Raw genomic sequence first — 17,123 nt, 5'->3', positions numbered from 1 at the left:
TCTCATAGCCCCTCGACTCGGCGCCTGTATGTTGGGGTTTTCCCCGGTGGACGAGAGGGTAGCTTCCCTACGCCTTCGGGTTGGGGAACGGGTCCTGACTGTTGTCTGTGCTTATGCACCGAACAGCAGTTCAGAATACCCAGCCTTCATAGAGTCCTTGGAAGGGGTGCTTGAAAGTGCTCCTCCTGGAGACTCGATTGTCCTACTGGGGGACTTCAACGCTCACGTGGGCAACGACAATGAGACCTGGAGGGGTGTGATTGGGAGGAATGGCCTCTCCGATCTGAACCCGAGTGGTGTTCAGTTTTTGGACTTCTGTGCAAACCACAGTTTGTCCATAACGAACACCATGTTTGAACACAAGGATGTCCATAAGTGCACATGGCACCAGGACACCCTAGGCCGCAGTTCAATGATTGACTTTGTAGTCGTGTCAGCGGACTTGCGGCCATGTGTACTGGACACTCGGGTAAAGAGAGGAGCTGAGCTGTCAACTGATCACCACCTGGTGGTGAGTTGGATCAGGTGGTGGGGGAAGATGCCAGTCAGACCAGGCAAACCCAAACGTATAGTGAGGGTTTGCTGGGAACGTCTGGCAGAAGAACCTGTCAGATTGATCTTCAACTCACACCTCCGTCAGAACTTTGACCAGATATCGGGGGAGGTGGGGGACATTGACTCAGAATGGGCCATGTTCCGCTCCTCCATTGTTGAAGCGGCTGACTGTAGCTGTGGTCGCAAGGTAGTTGGTGCCTGTCGGGGCGGTAATCCTCGAACCCGGTGGTGGACACCCCAGGTGAGAGATGCCGTCAAGCTGAAGAAGGAGTCCTACCGGACATGGTTGGCCTGTAGGACACCAGAGGCAGCTGGCAGGTATCGACAGGCCAAGCGATCTGCGGCTTCAGTCGTTGCCAAGGCAAAAACCCGGGTGTGGGAAGAGTTCGGTGAGGCCTTGGAAAGTGACTTTAAGTCGGCTCCGAAAAGATTCTGGCAAACCGTCAGGCGACTCAGAAGGGGAAAGCAGTGTGCCACTAGCACTGTATATAGTGGAGATGGTGTGCTGCTGACTTCGACTGAAGACGTCATTGGGCGGTGGAAGGAATACTTTGAGGACCTTCTCAATCCCACCAACATGTTCTCCAGTGAGGAGGCAGAGTCTGGGGACACGGGAATAGGCTTGTCCATTACTGAGGCCGAAGTCGCTAAGGTAGTTAAAAAGCTCCTTGGCGGCAGGGCTGCAGGGGTGGATGAGATCCGTCCTGAGTTCCTCAAGGCTCTGGATGTTGTGGGGGTGTCTTGGCTGACACGCCTTTTCAACATTGCATGGACATCGGGGGTGGTGCCACTTGATTGGCAGACTGGGGTGGTGGTGCCTCTTTTTAAAAAGGGGGACCGGAGGGTGTGTTCCAACTACAGGGGACTCACACTCCTCAGCCTCCCTGGTAAGGTCTATGCAAGGGTACTGGAGAAGAGAGTCCGGCTTATAGTCGAACCTCGGATTCAGGAGGAGCAGTGCGGGTTCCGCCCTGGTCGTGGAACACTGGACCAACTCTTTATCCTCTCCAGGATTCTTGAGGGTTCATGGGAGTTTGCCCAACCAGTCCACATGTGCTTTGTGGATCTGGAGAAGGCATTCGACTGTGTTCCCCGGGGTATTCTGTGGGAGGTGCTTCGGGAGTACGGGGTACATGGCTCTTTGCTACGAGCCATTCAGGCCCTGTACAAACAAAGCAGGAGCTTGGTTCGCATGGCCGGCAGTAAGTCAGACTTTTTCCCAGTGAGAGTTGGACTCCGTCAGGGCTGCCCTTTGTCACCGATTCTATTCATAATTTTTATGGATAGAATTTCTAGGCGCAGTCAGGGGATGGAGGGTGTCCGGTTTGGTGACCTCAGGGTCACATCGCTGCTGTTTGCAGATGATGTGGTCCTATTGGGGACATCAGGCCGTGAACTTCACTGGATCGGTTTGCAGCCGAGTGTGAAGCGGCCGGGATGAGGATCAGTACCTCCAAATCCGAGGCCATGGTTCTCACGCGGGAAAGGGTGGAGAGCCCTCTCTGGGTCGGGGATGAGCTCTTGCCTCAAGTGGAGGAGTTTAAGTATCTCGGGGTCTTGTTCACGAGTGATGGTACAAGGGAGCGGGAGATTGACAGGCGGATTGGTGCTGGGTCAGCAGTGATGCGGGCTCTTTACTGGTCTGTTGTGGTAAAGAAAGAGCTGAGCCATAAGGCAAAGCTCTCGATTTACTGGTCGATCTACGTTCCCACCCTCACCTATGGTCATGAGCTTTGGGTAATGACCGAAAGAATAAGATCGCGAATACAAGCGGCTGAAATGTGTTTCCTCAGCAGGGTGTCTGGACTCTCCCTTAGAGATAGGGTGAGAAGTTCGGTCATCCGGGAGGGACTCGGAGTAGAGCCGCTGCTTCTTCACGTTGAGAGGAGCCAGTTGAGGTGGTTCGGGCATCTTGTTAGGATGCCTCCTGGACGCCTCCCTTGGGAGGTGTCACTGGCAAGTCCACCGGGGAGGAGACCCCGGGGAAGACCCAGGACACGCTGGCGTGACTATATCGCCCAGCTGGCCTGGGAGCGCCTCGGAATCCCTCCCAGGGAGCTAGTGGAAGTGGCTGGGGAAAGGGAGGTCTGGGCTTCATTGCTCAGGATGCTGCCCCCGCGACCCGAACCCCGGAGAAGCGGAAGATGATGGATGGATGGATGGATGGATATATATATATATATATATATATATATATATATATATATATATATATATATATATATATATATATATATATATATATATATATATATATATATATAATTATGGTAGCAACACCTGCTACCTAGTCTTTGCCCCTCTTCTTTGGAATGTGTTGCAGGCTTAAAATTTGGAATTGATGTATATTGATTTCAATTAAATACCTGTAAAAAAGTTTAGTAATGACTGCTTTCTGTTTTTTGCATTTCCCCTACTGTCCCAAAGTTTTTGAAATTGGGTTTGTGTAGTCTGATGATGGTTAAGCTGTGAATGGTAAACATATTAAGTTGACTTAAGCCGTTCACATTGTTCACTAAGAAATGCATTATTCTATTTTTCTCCCATAGAGACCCCAAGATTTCCCAGCTGCTCCTGAAGGCTCAGTATCCAGTGTTGGCAGTGGACAGCTACATGCCGGTAGTGGACATCTTCACAGGTGGGACTCGTGGGAGCCTGAGGGTGTGCCTGGCCATGGGCCTGGCTCAGCAGATCACAGCTCTCCAACGCATGAGAGATGAGGAACTGACCTCTGTATCTCAGCTGCCCAGACCTGTCCACTTGCTGGACCACAGACCCACTCCAGACATGAAGGTACGATCCGGGTCAGACTCCTGTCTACGGATGGGCATTTTAACTTGTGCTATTTAAACGCAAAGATTGAGCTTGAGTTGAATATTGTAGCCAGAAAATATTTTGTATCCAAAACCGGACAATGATGAGGTTTCTTCAGTTCCATTAGAGGTCATTCAAATGACTCTTTCAGGTTAATTTAATGATATATCTTTCTTTTTGACTTGACCTCTGTGTCGCCCAACTTCAGTCTTCACAAATTCACCTTCTTTATTTCTGTACCTCCTGTTTGATGTTGCTGTTTTCCTTAAAGGGGAATTAAATGATTCATTTTTTAGATGTAAACAAACTTATTCAGAATGTTTTGATGCAAAATGGTGCGCTGTAGAGCAGACGTACTGAGTTGGATTCCTTATGAATTTCTTTATCGGTCACAGTGTCTACACAAACACTGTCATCTCTAAAATAATCAATCAATCAATCAATCATTCAATCAACCTTTATTTTGACTCGGAAGTACATTGAAGGCAACCCTCATTTTCAGTGTAGCTGAGCATTTACATAATCAGGGATTGACATGAGAAAGAAAATAATAACTACATTTAATCATTTTAAATTAAAAGAAAATTTAAAATAACAGTGAATAAAAGATAAAAGTAGATAAAAATAAAACTTGAGATTTAAATGGTAAGAAATTAAGATCAAAAATAGATAAGAAATTAATAAGGTAATAATACAATATCCCAAATTAAAAAAGTAATGATTAAAAAAAAACTTAAAAATAAAATGAGCGGAAATAAATAAATAAATAAAAAGACATAAAGAACTAAGGAGAACTAACACAAAAATAAAAGTTACGAATAAATATGAAGTAAAACAGGTGCAGGCTGTCTGAAGGTGGTTTGATATTAAAAGTTTAAAATGACTGAGTGACGCCAGTGAGCCGAGGTTTAGTGTGTCCTGTAGTGAATTCCAGCTGGTGCTGTGACTAAAAGCAGATAAACAATGCATATAATGATTCTAATGTTTCTCAGAAATATTTGAAGAAATTGCTTACTATTAATCTGATAGAAATTATTCCTATAAGTGTCTTTTTATTTTAAATAGTGTATTCTTTCAAAACCATTTGCCACAAAACTGAAGGATATTTTTAATCGAGCAAAATAATTTTGCATCTTTGGGGAACAAAAAAGCTCCTAGTCTCCAGGATTTCCTTTGTCTTTTGATAATGTCCCGTTTCCCTGGGGTATAAATATGAGATTACAGTCATGTACAGTTCCCTTTGTTGTCCGTCGACATGGTTAAAACGAAAGAGCTGTCAACTCAAACGAGACATAAGGTTGTCGACCTGCGCAGACTAAGAATTAGTCTTGGAATTGCCATTAAGCTCAATCAGGCTGTATTAAAAAAGTTTGAAAAGCGTAGAACAATTGAAATTTTGCTGCCCACACACGGCGAAGAGGCTGGTAGGAGAGGCAACAAGGAACCCAAAGATAACGGTTTCAAACCTGGACACGCCCTCTCCACGAGCAGAAGCTTCATGGAAAATGTTCACGATAGTCTTTCCTAGGTGCGAGCTGCAGTGTGCAGCCCCTGCAAACTGTCAGTGGAACTACAAATAAAATCATGTGATTTGGTCAGATGGTACAATATACACAACACTGTCATGGCCCCTGCAGCACATCCCATGTTTTAAAAATGTGTCTTAGGCCAAAACCGTTTCACAAAAGTTTCATAAGTTTGCAACTCTTATTTTATTTTATTTTATTATTATCCTTATTTTGTTGTAAATAGTCGAGATTTAGCTTTAATTTTTATTATTTATAATGTTTATACTGCTTCCCGTTTCTATTACTGAGTGTCTTACTCCTGTTACTCTGCTGCTGCTGTAATACTGTGAATTTCCCCGCTGTGGGACTAATAAAGGATCATCTCGTCTTATCTTATCTTATCTTATCTTATAAGACAACGTCTGGGATATCACGGTAAACATGTGTCAACACGTCATGTAATAACTTTCAGCGAAGAGGCTTTTAGAGGCATTAAACTCGTCAGACGTCTGGTTCCTGTCACCACCACTGTGAACAGTAGTGAATTGGTGTGTTTCTCTAGAATGGAGCGTTTTACACCCAATCATGCTGAATGACTTGGTGTGCCTGTAAAGATATGATGAAGTTTGATAGACAGTCATTAAATTGCGTCAAATCGGAGACAAACAAGTTTCTTTTTGGTTGTGAGGTGAAATGAAATGAATGCTGACTCTTATTGTTGCGCAGGCGAATGATGCTCCTCCTCCTGAGGCTCTGAGTGAGCATGTGTTTCTGGTCAGGGTCGAGAGGGTGAAGGGACTGACGCCACTACAGTCCACTGTATGGGGAGAAGCAGACTGCTACGTCCAGTACGCATTTCCCGCTCAGGAGGAGGACGCCAGTGAGGACGTCGACCCACATGTTGTGGAGAGCAGTAAGCAGCTGTCTAACAGTTTGAAGCTTGATCAAAAACAAAGAAAATAAAAATGCTAACGTTGGCAATGTCAGCAGGGGGAACGGCATACCTAAACCAGGTGACCGCCCGGGGGCAGTCGTGGGCTGGAGGTCAGGGATTCAGCCTCGTGACCAGAAGGTCGCCGGTTCGATCCCCAGAGCCGACAGCACATGACTGAGGTGTCCTTGAGCAAGACACCTAACCCCCAACTGCTCCCCGGGCGCTGCGGATAGGGCTGCCCACCGCTCCGGGCAAGTGTGCTCACTGCCCCCTAGTGTGTGCGTGTGCTCATTCAAGGGTCACTAAAACTTAAATGAGCCTTCAGATACTTCAGATATGACACGCTTTTATCTGTAAAAATGGACCAAGATACAGACAAAATGAGACTGGATAAGTTTGCTGCTACGAGTTTTTATTTTTATTTTTATTTTTTTTTAGCTTTGCCAGCAGTTCTTTGTATATAGTAGCATGTCGTACAGTGTTTTAAATCCGTTTGAGATTCTTTAACACCTCAACACAATTTGAGGCAAGTGTTGATGCTGATTAATTGCTGGCTACGTTTGGTTGGCAGCTCCTGTGCAAAACTAAAGCAGACACTGAAAATAAAAACGTGTTAACTGGTCTTTTACATTAAACCACCCTGAATTGCTTTATTTACAACTTAATGATTTAATTATGCCGAAAATTAAAGATCAGCTCAGTTCCCCCTCAGCTCTGGACCCATGTTTGTGGACTGGAGAGCAGAAATCTTTTTATGTATCACAAAATGATCTCAGTTGTGTTTCCGGTCTCAGGTGTAAATCTGAAGTCATGGCGAACTGCTACCACGCTGTGTGTGCCTGATCCTGTGTTTGGACACTGCGAGACCCACGCGCTTTTGACACCCCCTGCTGTTCCAGTACAGAGACTGCTGCTCAGCTGTCTAGCCAGCCGGGGTCCCAGCAGCGGGGGAGGAATCCAGTTTGAAGTGTGGTGCAGGTAAAGAATTCGGCAGGGTCACTGACAGAAAGAGGCCTTTGCCCAAAGAGTCCTGGACAAACTATAAAATGACACTTTTAAATGTAAACATTATGATTATTATTGTTGTTATTATTGTTATTATTATTATTATTATTATTATTAATAGTAGTAGTATTGTTATTATTAGTTTGTCTGTGTAATAAAACAAAAAGAAATGAGAAATGCACTGAGTGCTCTTGTGCTGAAACTTTGGCAGGTATTACTACCCGAATGTTCGAGAGCAGCTGGTAGCCAGAGGGGTTCTGCCTGTGGCCAAGCTGTGTGCCATGGTGACGATGCAGAGACGGGGCCAAACGGAGGCCCAGCTTTTCTCCCTCCCACTGATACCAAGAACTGACCGGCCTGCCGATGTCCAGCCTCAGCCCTCAGGTCTCTTCTTGTTTCATTAATAATGTAGCTTTTATAATATATCTTTGTATATTTGTGTGTGGGTGTATATATTGTAATGAACATGTAATATATAATGTATAATATATAGTATATAATGAACTAAAGCATAAGCAGTTAATCTGACCAGTGGGCATTTATTTGTTCAGAAAGAAACACTAGAATTGGAATAGATTTAAATACTATTACTAAAATAACTTTTATTTATTACTTTTAGTTATCATCCCTAGTTATATCACACCTAGTTTGGCTGATGAGCGCTTTTTATGTAAATCTAATGTGCTGCTAATGGATTTGAACAGATTCCTGTGATGACTAGAGGTGTCCAGGAGAAATCTGGAACCAGACTTTTCCTTCAAATTAACTTGGATGTCAACCTACGTTTTCAAAATAAGACATTCTTGGCATTCTTGGCATTTTCACTGTGTTTGTGTTTGTATTCTTGTTATAATGATGTGGTGAAAGTGAAAACTGTTAAAACTTCAACAGAAAACAAGACGTCTTCGAATTCCTAGGGTTAGGGTTCGAATTCCAGCGGTGTTGGTCCATTTGATGTTTCGCTGGATTCTTTTCCATTTTTTGTGTTCTTACAAAAGAGGAAATAAATATGAATTGTGGATTTAAATTGCCAACAGTACAGTTCAGAAACCTCATACTAATTCACATCATTAAATTGTAATGACGTAAACAGTCGTTTAGAGACGTTTGCTGTGAAATGCTTCGTTCTAGAGAAACTTATCAAGGCAGAATTACTCACAGTGGTGGTGGTAGGAGCCACAGTGGTGGTGGTAGGAGCCACAGTGGTGGTGGTGGTAGGAGCCACAGTGGTGGTGGTAGGAGCCACAGTGGTGGTGGTAGGAGCTGGTGGTGGTGGTAGGAGCCAGACCTCTGAGGAGTTTAATGCTTTTGAAATCTCCCTCATAAGTTCATGAAATGGGTAGGTATATGCTGCCCGATGTCTGACACATTGTTTTATGTTTTTGTGCTCATTTTAGTGTTTAAAACGTATTCAGTCCATTTATTTAAATTCATTCGTGGTGGAGCGGCACATGCAGAGCATTATAAAGCAAAATAGTCCCAAAAGAAGTCTTTTTTCAGATTTCCGACGCTTTTGTCTTCATCAACATTTCATATTAAAACTCAGAACGGTGTTAGTTCACGGTTTTATTTGTGCTGTAGACATTATAAACCCTGGTTCTCATCCCCACCTCTATAAAAATCAGTGTCAGTAAGTTTCTCTACAGTGAAGCATTTCACATCAGACCACTCTGAATGGCGCTGTTTGCATCTCAGGAACCAAATTATTCAGAAATTTAAAAAGAATGAGTAGAATTCTCCTTTAACATGAAAAGAACAATATTTACTTGTAGGGCTACTTGACGTGAGTGTCCAGTACAAGACACGGCCAGTGAGGAGTCGTGGTTTGAAGAGTGGCGCTGTGGCGTCCCGTGTGGTGAACCTGGTTGTGCAGGTGCACAGAGCCACTGGACTGCAGGCTGCAGCGCGGTAAGCCCCTCACCAATCACCCGCCATCCTGTCCTGCGCAGCATGCCGCACCAGTCGACCGAATCGCTTACTCGACAGAAATAATATGACGAAACGATCACAATGTGAGATGATAACTAGTTAAAGAAATGATTGGTTTGTGTGACTCTAATCCATTGCCTTTTAATTGACCCTTACTCTAATTAATATTGTTCAAATTGAAAGAAGCAGCATTAATGTCACCTGTGTTAGCTGTGAGTCACCCTACAATAACATTATAAAGTCAGAGGTGTCGGGAGTTTTTCAGAGGACGTCTTTATGTTACGGGGTCACATGCACAGGCTTAACGTTCGCTTGTCAACTGCAAAAGTAAAGCATCATACCGATGATCATATGACGACAGCAGCAGGTGATTCACTTGCATCCTCGGAAGACGCGTCGTCTTGACGGAGCTCTCTTTGCTCCTTCGATGTGCTGACACTCATCAGATCCATCTGCTCAGGGATCATATCTGATACACACATGACATTTCAAAATGTTCTTCCAGACAATGTGTGCAGTTACACATTTCCACCAGAGAGGTCACCAAATCTTGCACGGTGTAGCTGTAAACGTAATTACATAATAAAGCGCATAGTAGCCTTCATAATGAATTACACCTGTTTCAATTTACACTCTGTATTAATAGGCTTGAGTCTGCACTTCTGATTTCTTAAGAAATTCCAAAAATTCCAGCAAAGAAACAAAACTGTATGGACAATAATGACTTTAGCAAATTCAAATAAGAATAAAATGTCTCCCAGTGTATTTCTGAGTGTCAGGTGAGCAATAATTCATATGAAACTCTTTGTTGGGGGTGTTGTGTTCCACTGTCCCCTAAACGTCTCTCTTTGTTTCTCGGTCTGTGCAGAGCTCTAGCACTGCAGTACTACTCCGAGGTAGGGGTCAACTCCTTCGTCACCGTGCAGCTGTCCTTGCTGTCGGAGAGGGAGAGCCGGAGCACGCGTGTGGCCGGCAAGAGCTTCTGCCCAGACTTTGAGCATCATGCAGAGTTCTGCTGTCAGCTGCTGGTGCAGAGGGACACAGGCGAAAGTGTGAGTCTGGCCGAGCTGCTGCAGGAGGCTGCGGCAGTCTTCACCGTCTACAACAGAGACATGCGCAAGGGTGAGCAGTCTGAAAACACTAACTCACACTCTATAACACACAGTGCATTGTTTATTACAGTATTCATAGAAGAACGCAGCAGGCAACCGAACACTGCTCACACACGTTAATGTGAAATTTGTCTATTGTAGCAAGAAACTAGCAAAACTTCCTGAGTACTGAGAAATTATTCAGCTGATTCATCACAGAATGTCTTTATAGAAATCCAGTTAACAAATGTAGTTCATTTTGAACAAATCCCAGTAACGCAGGGCAAACTTACATTAGTTAAACTGTGTGTTTGACTGGTACTGAGTCGCATTGTAGAGAAGTGTATTTGGCATGTAACGTCCATAGGAGGCAACCTTGTTGCCTGTTTCTCTATTTCAGCAGATCGTAATAAACCAGTGTAATAAACCAGTGTAATGCCTTTTATAACCAGCAAGTGGCACAAATTCTACATTCAACGTTTCCCGCTAAAGCACAAGTTATCCTTATGTCCAGCCCAAGTAACAGTGATCGGAGTTTGGTGCTATTGTAGCACCATATGGTGTTTTTCAAAGCTGAAGCAGCCTGTACTTAATTCTAAACAAGTCAGACCAGTTGACCTTTGTAGAGCAGCATAGAAACCTCATGCGTTTCTGTGTGTTGTGTCTGCGTTGGTCATCAAAAGAGAAACATGAAGGGCTTATTTTTAGATGTTGTTGGAGTTAATATTAAATGTTGGTGCTGATTGATTTGGATTCATTTCCAAGCTTCAGTTGACGTATGTTGAAAGTCCACTTTGACTTTATTTAAATAAAACCGTATAAAGACCAGATACATCATGTTTTAGCATTATCATTGATGATCATTGAAATATATGTTTGTTTTGAAATTCTTTTCTGCAGCACATTCCAAAAATGACAGGGGCAGTGTAAGGCTAGGAACGTCTTAAACAGGTGATATAGTTATACTTTAAAAATATAAAAATATTAAGCATGAAAAGAACATCCAGGAGAGGATTTGTCCTTTTTTGAGCAAAGATGGATTGAGGGTCACCACTTCGCCAAAAAGCGCACGAGCAAAGCATTGGAGCGACATATGCTCCCTTTGTCAGGGACATCCGTGTTTATTTCATCATGACCACGTGAAACCACATTGTGCACGGGTCACAACAGCATGGCTGTATAATAGAGTGCGGGTGCTAGACTGGCCTGTCTGCAGTCCAAACCCGTGGTGCATTACGAAGCACAAAAAAGGCCCCATATGGTCGAACAGCTGACTTGTGTAATGGAAAAGTGGCAGTGCTTTCAGAACTGGGTCTGTTAGTGTCTCCAGTCTCCAAATGATTAGTGAGTGTTGTTAAAAGTGTAAAATAAGTGATGGTGATGATGATGATGATGATGATGATGATGAACACAGTGAGCATATATTTGACAAAAAGTTAAAACATTAATAAAACAAAGTTCTAGTTTTTTTAAGACGGATCTATTTGAGTTAATACATCACTACTTTTAGTTATTATTAGCGTTTCACAAACTGTCCCAACTTTTTTGGAATTAAGGTTTGTAAATAAAATAAAACGGTGATGTCCAACAAAATAGTGATGAAGCGTATTAATGTGATCACACTGAAGTTTAGAGCGGAACTAAATAGAACTGAATACAGAGCAGCCTGGTGTTGTCATTGCTTTATATTTCCATATTCATACTGAAGTGTCTGTCAATGTTTGAATACAGTTGTTTGTTTTGCCTCGAAGCTTGTTTGTGTAATTTCTCTTGTCAAAGTATTTGCTGGATCTGGGTAGTAGCAGTGCCTCCTCAGTGCAATCCTAACATTTTCTGTTTTGGAGCAGTGGATACATCAAGACCTAAGGACAGTGTTTTGGGCTCGGTGAGAATTCGTCTAGCAGACCTGCTCCGTAAAAGAACAGGTGAGATGTTTAAAATGATTAAGCAATAGTAATGTCTTGATTGTGAGGCATGAGAGGAGTAATACGTGTTGTTTTCACAGGCATATCTGGCTGGTTCGGTCTTTCTCCTCCGCCGAACATGTCGTCACAGTGCAGCCTAACCTCAGTCGGGGGTCTTGAGCTCTCCATCCACTTTGCCCATCACACAGACAGAGAGCGAGTCCTCAGTTCAGCCAGGCTCATGGGATGGGACGCTGATGGAGACAGTGAAGAAGAGGAAGCTGAAGAGGAAAGAGACTTTTCTTTAGAGACATGCCAGTCAATGGTGTTTTCGATCTCCATGCCAAGAGCCTGGCTGCCTGTCCATTGCCTGCTGCTGCCAGGTCACAGCGAGCTCCAGCGATCTACCTACTGTTATTACAGATACAAACTGTATGACCAGGAGGCCTTCTGCTCCGAGCTGAAACACCCAGCCCTGGGGGGGGGCGAGGAGGACTCTGGTAGGGCTGGCAGATATTGCCCAGAATCACAATTTGTTATTCGTTATCATTCAGTGTCACTAATTAAGGATAAGCCATACACGCTTTTCCTGTTGCTCAATTATAGGAATGAAATATGTTTTCCAGCTTATTTTGGCTGCTGTAAATTACCACGGGCAATCATTCAAATACATTTCTCTGTACTTACAACAATAAAAACCCATTTAGTTTAAACGCTCTTACAGTACAAGCATCTGTTGAATTCTGTCAGTAGAGGTTTATGCGAAATGCATTTTATAGAGCAGCTTCTCCAGTCAGTGGTGTTTGTAAATCAAGCTGCAAATTAGCAGGAAAAACTATTTTCTCATAAGGACAAATCTGGTAGTATGACAAACTGTGGTGTAGCTGAAGTTTTGCTGTCACTGCAAATGAAGTACCAGAAAAGCTAAAATAGCAAGAATTCCTTTTTTACTGTTTTCTCCTTTGTTTGAAAGTCTCCAAAAACTTTCCAAGTACTACAGTATTTCTCATTTCATTGTAAAATTTTGAAAAGGGTTCAATTCTTTAATTCTTTAAAAAAATATATATTTTTTTTACCCCAAACGTGCATCATCAGTATCAATTAAATGTGTTATATCAAATACACGAAACACTTTTTACAGAAACAGAATTTCCACATTAGTATCTAAAGTGACCAAAGACTGTAAATGTTTGATCTTTATCTATTTATTATCCTGACCTAGACTCAAGCCTGGCCACAGTGGCATTTCCAGGTAACTGGACCATTGAGCTGAGGAGGAGTCGGCCCCTGCGCTGGTACCTGAGGGAGGAGAAGCTGGAGGTGCAGCTTTGGGTCTGCTTTGGGAAGGAGAAAAGAGTAAGGCCTCATGACTCCGATCGCCTCGTGGGATCAGCCTTCATGGATCTTTCAGCGCTGGCAACGGCTTCAAAGCGCAAGCAGACAATAAGTGGTACAGTTTTATATGATCAGTTTTAGTTCCACAACACTTTGGACAATACCTGCTGTATATAGAGTACTCAAGTACCCATGAACCCCTAAGAAATATCAGCGCTGGATTAGTTTCGCCAAAAATCCTTCTGTAATGTACACAATTAATTTAAAAAAAACTTGTGATAGAAGGAAAAATAAAATAAAAGCACCAAGATTTGAGAATCATTTCCCCTTCATTCACTTGAAAATGGTTAATAAGTGAATAAGCTTTTTTCATCTTTTACCTTTTTCTTTCAAGTATAAGATTGTGAAGTTTACAAATCACTGCTTTGTGGTTTTATTTACATTTTACCTACTGTCTCAACTTTTTGGAAATTGAGTTTGTAATTTGTTAGAGATTTGACTAATGAGTCAAAACAGAGGCTGCCTCAGATGAGTTAATGAGCTAAAACTGCAGCCAAGCTGGATGCTGGTGGAATCTTGTCATCTTTAAGGTGTTTTTGCCTCTTCGGTGGATGATGTGCAACCTTGTTAGTTTGTCAGAGAAAAATATTTTGAATGTTTCTGGATTTTACATCAGCCACACTGTCTCTGCCTTCACAGCAGTGTCCTTAACAGCATGTGCTTAGCAATGTGCCCACGTTAAGGCACTCACATTTCTGAGTAGCAAAGAATAACACAACACCATAACTCACATTTTATGGTCCGGTTGAAACGTAAACACAGTGAATTGTTGCTTTTTGGTTTTTTTCTCTGTTTACCCAAATCCCAAATAGAAACGCCTTTAGTGATTTCACTGTCTGAATATTGCCACCTCTAAATTTTAACAGAGTACTAGTGTCTATTATTCATATTTGTCATATTACGGTAAGATCAGTTAGGGTTAAATGACTTGTAAAAACTATTGACATGGCAGATTGACGCTGGATCTGGTCTGTAATAATGTCAGTTACAGCACATCCCCAGGTGAAACTATTACAGCCTGTGCTGGACAGTATTAGACAATATTAGTATAGCGGTCTGCCTGGATGGGGAATCTAGTCATCTGTAAATGTAGTGTTGTCCACTCTGATATCCAGTCATTGTGTCACTGCTTGGCAGGACTTGGTAATGATAGTTTTTTCTTCTGTAGGTGTGTACCCTTTGTTTAAGCGTTCTGCTGCTGATCTTGGTGGAGCCGCACTAAGAGCCCACATCACTGCCACCACAGTGTCTGCCCCACCCTCAGGCCCAGGCTTCACTGAGGAGGAGGACCATCTCAACAACCCAGAAGAAGAAGTGGAGGAAAGAGATGGACAGTCCTGTGGTCCGGACAGTGGGTCAAGACGGTCTCGCGTCTCTAGCAGACAGCACACCAAACCAGCCATGAGCTCAGAGCCAGCAGCTCCATCCCTTGGTACTGAGCTTAGCGATGACGACTCCTTCACGGCCACTGTCAGTGTGGAGAGAGCCATGCACCTCAGTTTGAAAGGTAAGATACTCCACAACTGATCAAGGAAAAAGGTTGTGAAGAAGGACTGACACCTAATTGTAACCTAGTGCTTTATGATATGTAAAGTCAATGATTAATCATATCATAAAATTAGTTTTTCTGTAATTTTACCTCAAAATGTAATTCCTGCCTGTAAAACACCGTGAGGTTACATCACTGTGCACTAGTAATTATATCATGTTTAATTTCCCACTCACACAACCAGCAGCTGTTGGCGCGTCACCTGAAGGAGATCAGATAAACGAGGGATATGAAAAGTTGGTGGCATTGCTCTTTAAGTGTTTTTGTGGTTTTTTGTTTGTTTGTTTCATCTACAGGATGTCCTCTAGCTGAACGTAGTGGTGGTCTCCCCAGCTGCTGTGTCTCTTACGCCACAGCTGATGCCTCAGGTACAGCGAGCACAGATGTTGTGCGGGACAGTGACTGCCCTGTGTGGGACCACCAGCAGGAATGCAGGTAGGACCCTCACTGTAGTCTTACACTCACACTTTCAACTGTCTACACATTGTACTACAAATAATAACCTTATGTTTGCCGCAGGCTTTCAAAGGAGCTGCTTGTGGATCCGCAGCAGTCACTGGTATTCAAAGTCTGGCACAAAGGAGGTACAATCTCTGCTCAGACTCCCAGTTCAGTTCAGATTATATGCGCTGTGCTTTTGTGCAGTCAGCACTCCGTAATGAGCTCACTGAGAATTTCACCTTTTATAATTAGTTGCTCTTTTTTTTTGTTTTTCTGTTTAGCAGACATGGAGCGAGTAATAGGCTTCGCTTCAGTGGACCTGTCCCCACTTCTCTCAGGCTTTCAGTCCGTGTGTGGCTGGTACAACATCACAGACTTCAGTGGACAGTGTCAGGGGCAGCTCAAAGTGTCCGTGTCTCCTCTGACGGGTGTGCATGAGCTCCGGGCTCAGAGACAGGCTCTCTGTGAAAACACTACCACTGACTCCAGCGTACGTCAAAAACCAAATTTGCACAAATTGATTGATGTGTGGACATCTACCTGCTCAGAAACAGGGTGCCAGCTGTGAAGTTTGGTGGAGGAGGAATAATGATGTACTAATATTAGTTTTTACAGTCTAAACTTGTTTTAGCAGGGCATCAATTAGTCAGAATCAAACTTGTACTTAAGTTTACTGTTAATGGTCAGACGATCAGGCTGCAGGTGCAAACACCATGGAACAGGTTTAATTGATAGATGTTTTGACATTTATTGAAAGATGGCTTGAAAATTGTGCACTTATTTGGTGACAATGTAAGTGAGCCAAACATTTTGATTATTTTAAAATAATGAGATGGCAGAAAAGCAACATAAATGCTTTTATATTTTATGCCGCCCTCCTTGTATGAGACACTTCACTTCCATTGAAGGAAAAACGTAACGCTGCAGCCTGTCGTTCTGCAGAATTGCATGCTTTGAACGATGCTTTAAGAAAGGCCCATTTCCGTTTGAGCATGACCAAACACACTGTTGGGTCTGAGAAGAAATTGTTTGCTAAGTGTAGCATGGGATATTTACAGGATTGCAGAGCCCTAACTTCATCCCCATCTGACACCCTTGTAGCTGAAACAGCGAAAGCATCGTCAGCTGTGTTCCAAAGTCTGATAGGGGACTTACTCCATATTAATGCACGTTGTATTGGAATAAGATGTTCAGCAAGGATGTATAGATGTAATGCTCCTGTTTCTACATGCCGTTGAAGAGAAGAGTTTTTTGGTGCTGCTGCTGATGGTGATGGATTATGTTTCTATTGCAGTCTCTGTTTAGTGCCTTGCCACTGTATTATCAAACCACAGCTGTGTACAGCAACTTCCCCAGCCATATCAGTCGGTTTTCTGAGCAGAGGATCAGCACTCCTCCGGAACACCTGGACAGACTGTTCTCCGCCAGGTAACTACAATGAAGAAGGATGGCTTCATTTTTTGTGACGCAGTCTCAGCGTGTCATGTAATCTGTAGCTGTTTTAAAGAGAGAGTTTGGTTAAACAGTGCTATTATGGATGATGATGAATGAAAGATGTTAGCCACATCACCACTGTCCAGCTGAACCTGCTTTGATTTTGTCAAGTAGTAGTGAGCCGAAGAGGGTGAGTAAGGCAGTCGTGGGCTGGAGGTCAGGGATCCAGCCTCGTGACCGGAAGGTCACCGGTTCGATCCCCAGAGCCAACAGCACATGACTGAGGTGTCCTTGAGCAAGACACCTAACCCCCAACTGCTCCCCGGGCGTGTGGATTGGGCCGCCCACCGCACCGGGCAAGTGTGCTCACTGCCCCCTAGTGGGTGTATGTGGTGTTTCACTTCACGGATGGGTTAAATGCGGAGGTGGGACTAATAAGGGTCACTTAATCTTAAGAAAAACATTGAAATTTTCCGAGCTTGGGAAACTGATTAATATGACTGACAAATAAATGAAAGCTCATTCTGCTCGTTAACTAGCAGCACCAGCATTCATTCACTGTTA

General features: G+C 43.4%; 1 protein-coding gene across 6 annotated transcripts in view; it reads left to right on the top strand.

Annotated features, from left to right (window-relative positions):
* The window catches only part of c2cd3 (C2 domain containing 3 centriole elongation regulator), a 37,748-nt gene that overhangs the window by 15,806 nt on the left and 4,819 nt on the right, over positions 1-17,123 (top strand). For 3 of the 6 annotated variants that reach the window (XM_017682144.2, XM_037546717.1, XM_037546715.1), the window contains exons 16-29: positions 3,105-3,348; positions 5,604-5,790; positions 6,606-6,789; positions 7,028-7,200; positions 8,589-8,724; positions 9,614-9,867; positions 11,684-11,761; positions 11,842-12,240; positions 12,963-13,190; positions 14,304-14,642; positions 14,981-15,119; positions 15,204-15,268; positions 15,410-15,615; positions 16,420-16,553. In XM_017682144.2, coding sequence (XP_017537633.1) covers positions 3,105-3,348; positions 5,604-5,790; positions 6,606-6,789; positions 7,028-7,200; positions 8,589-8,724; positions 9,614-9,867; positions 11,684-11,761; positions 11,842-12,240; positions 12,963-13,190; positions 14,304-14,642; positions 14,981-15,119; positions 15,204-15,268; positions 15,410-15,615; positions 16,420-16,553 — 2,766 coding nt within the window. Of the gene's footprint in view, positions 1-3,104; positions 3,349-5,603; positions 5,791-6,605; positions 6,790-7,027; positions 7,201-8,588; positions 8,725-9,613; positions 9,868-11,683; positions 11,762-11,841; positions 12,241-12,962; positions 13,191-14,303; positions 14,643-14,980; positions 15,120-15,203; positions 15,269-15,406; positions 15,616-16,419; positions 16,554-17,123 lie in introns of all 6 variants that reach the window. The other 3 variants (XM_017682142.2, XM_037546716.1, XM_037546714.1) reach the window with 1 other exon arrangement.

Source organism: Pygocentrus nattereri, chromosome 17 (assembly GCF_015220715.1).
Source record: "Pygocentrus nattereri isolate fPygNat1 chromosome 17, fPygNat1.pri, whole genome shotgun sequence".
Taxonomy (NCBI): domain Eukaryota; kingdom Metazoa; phylum Chordata; class Actinopteri; order Characiformes; family Serrasalmidae; genus Pygocentrus; species Pygocentrus nattereri.
Note: the sequence above shows the minus strand (reverse complement) of the source record. Positions and strands in the feature narration are given on the sequence as shown.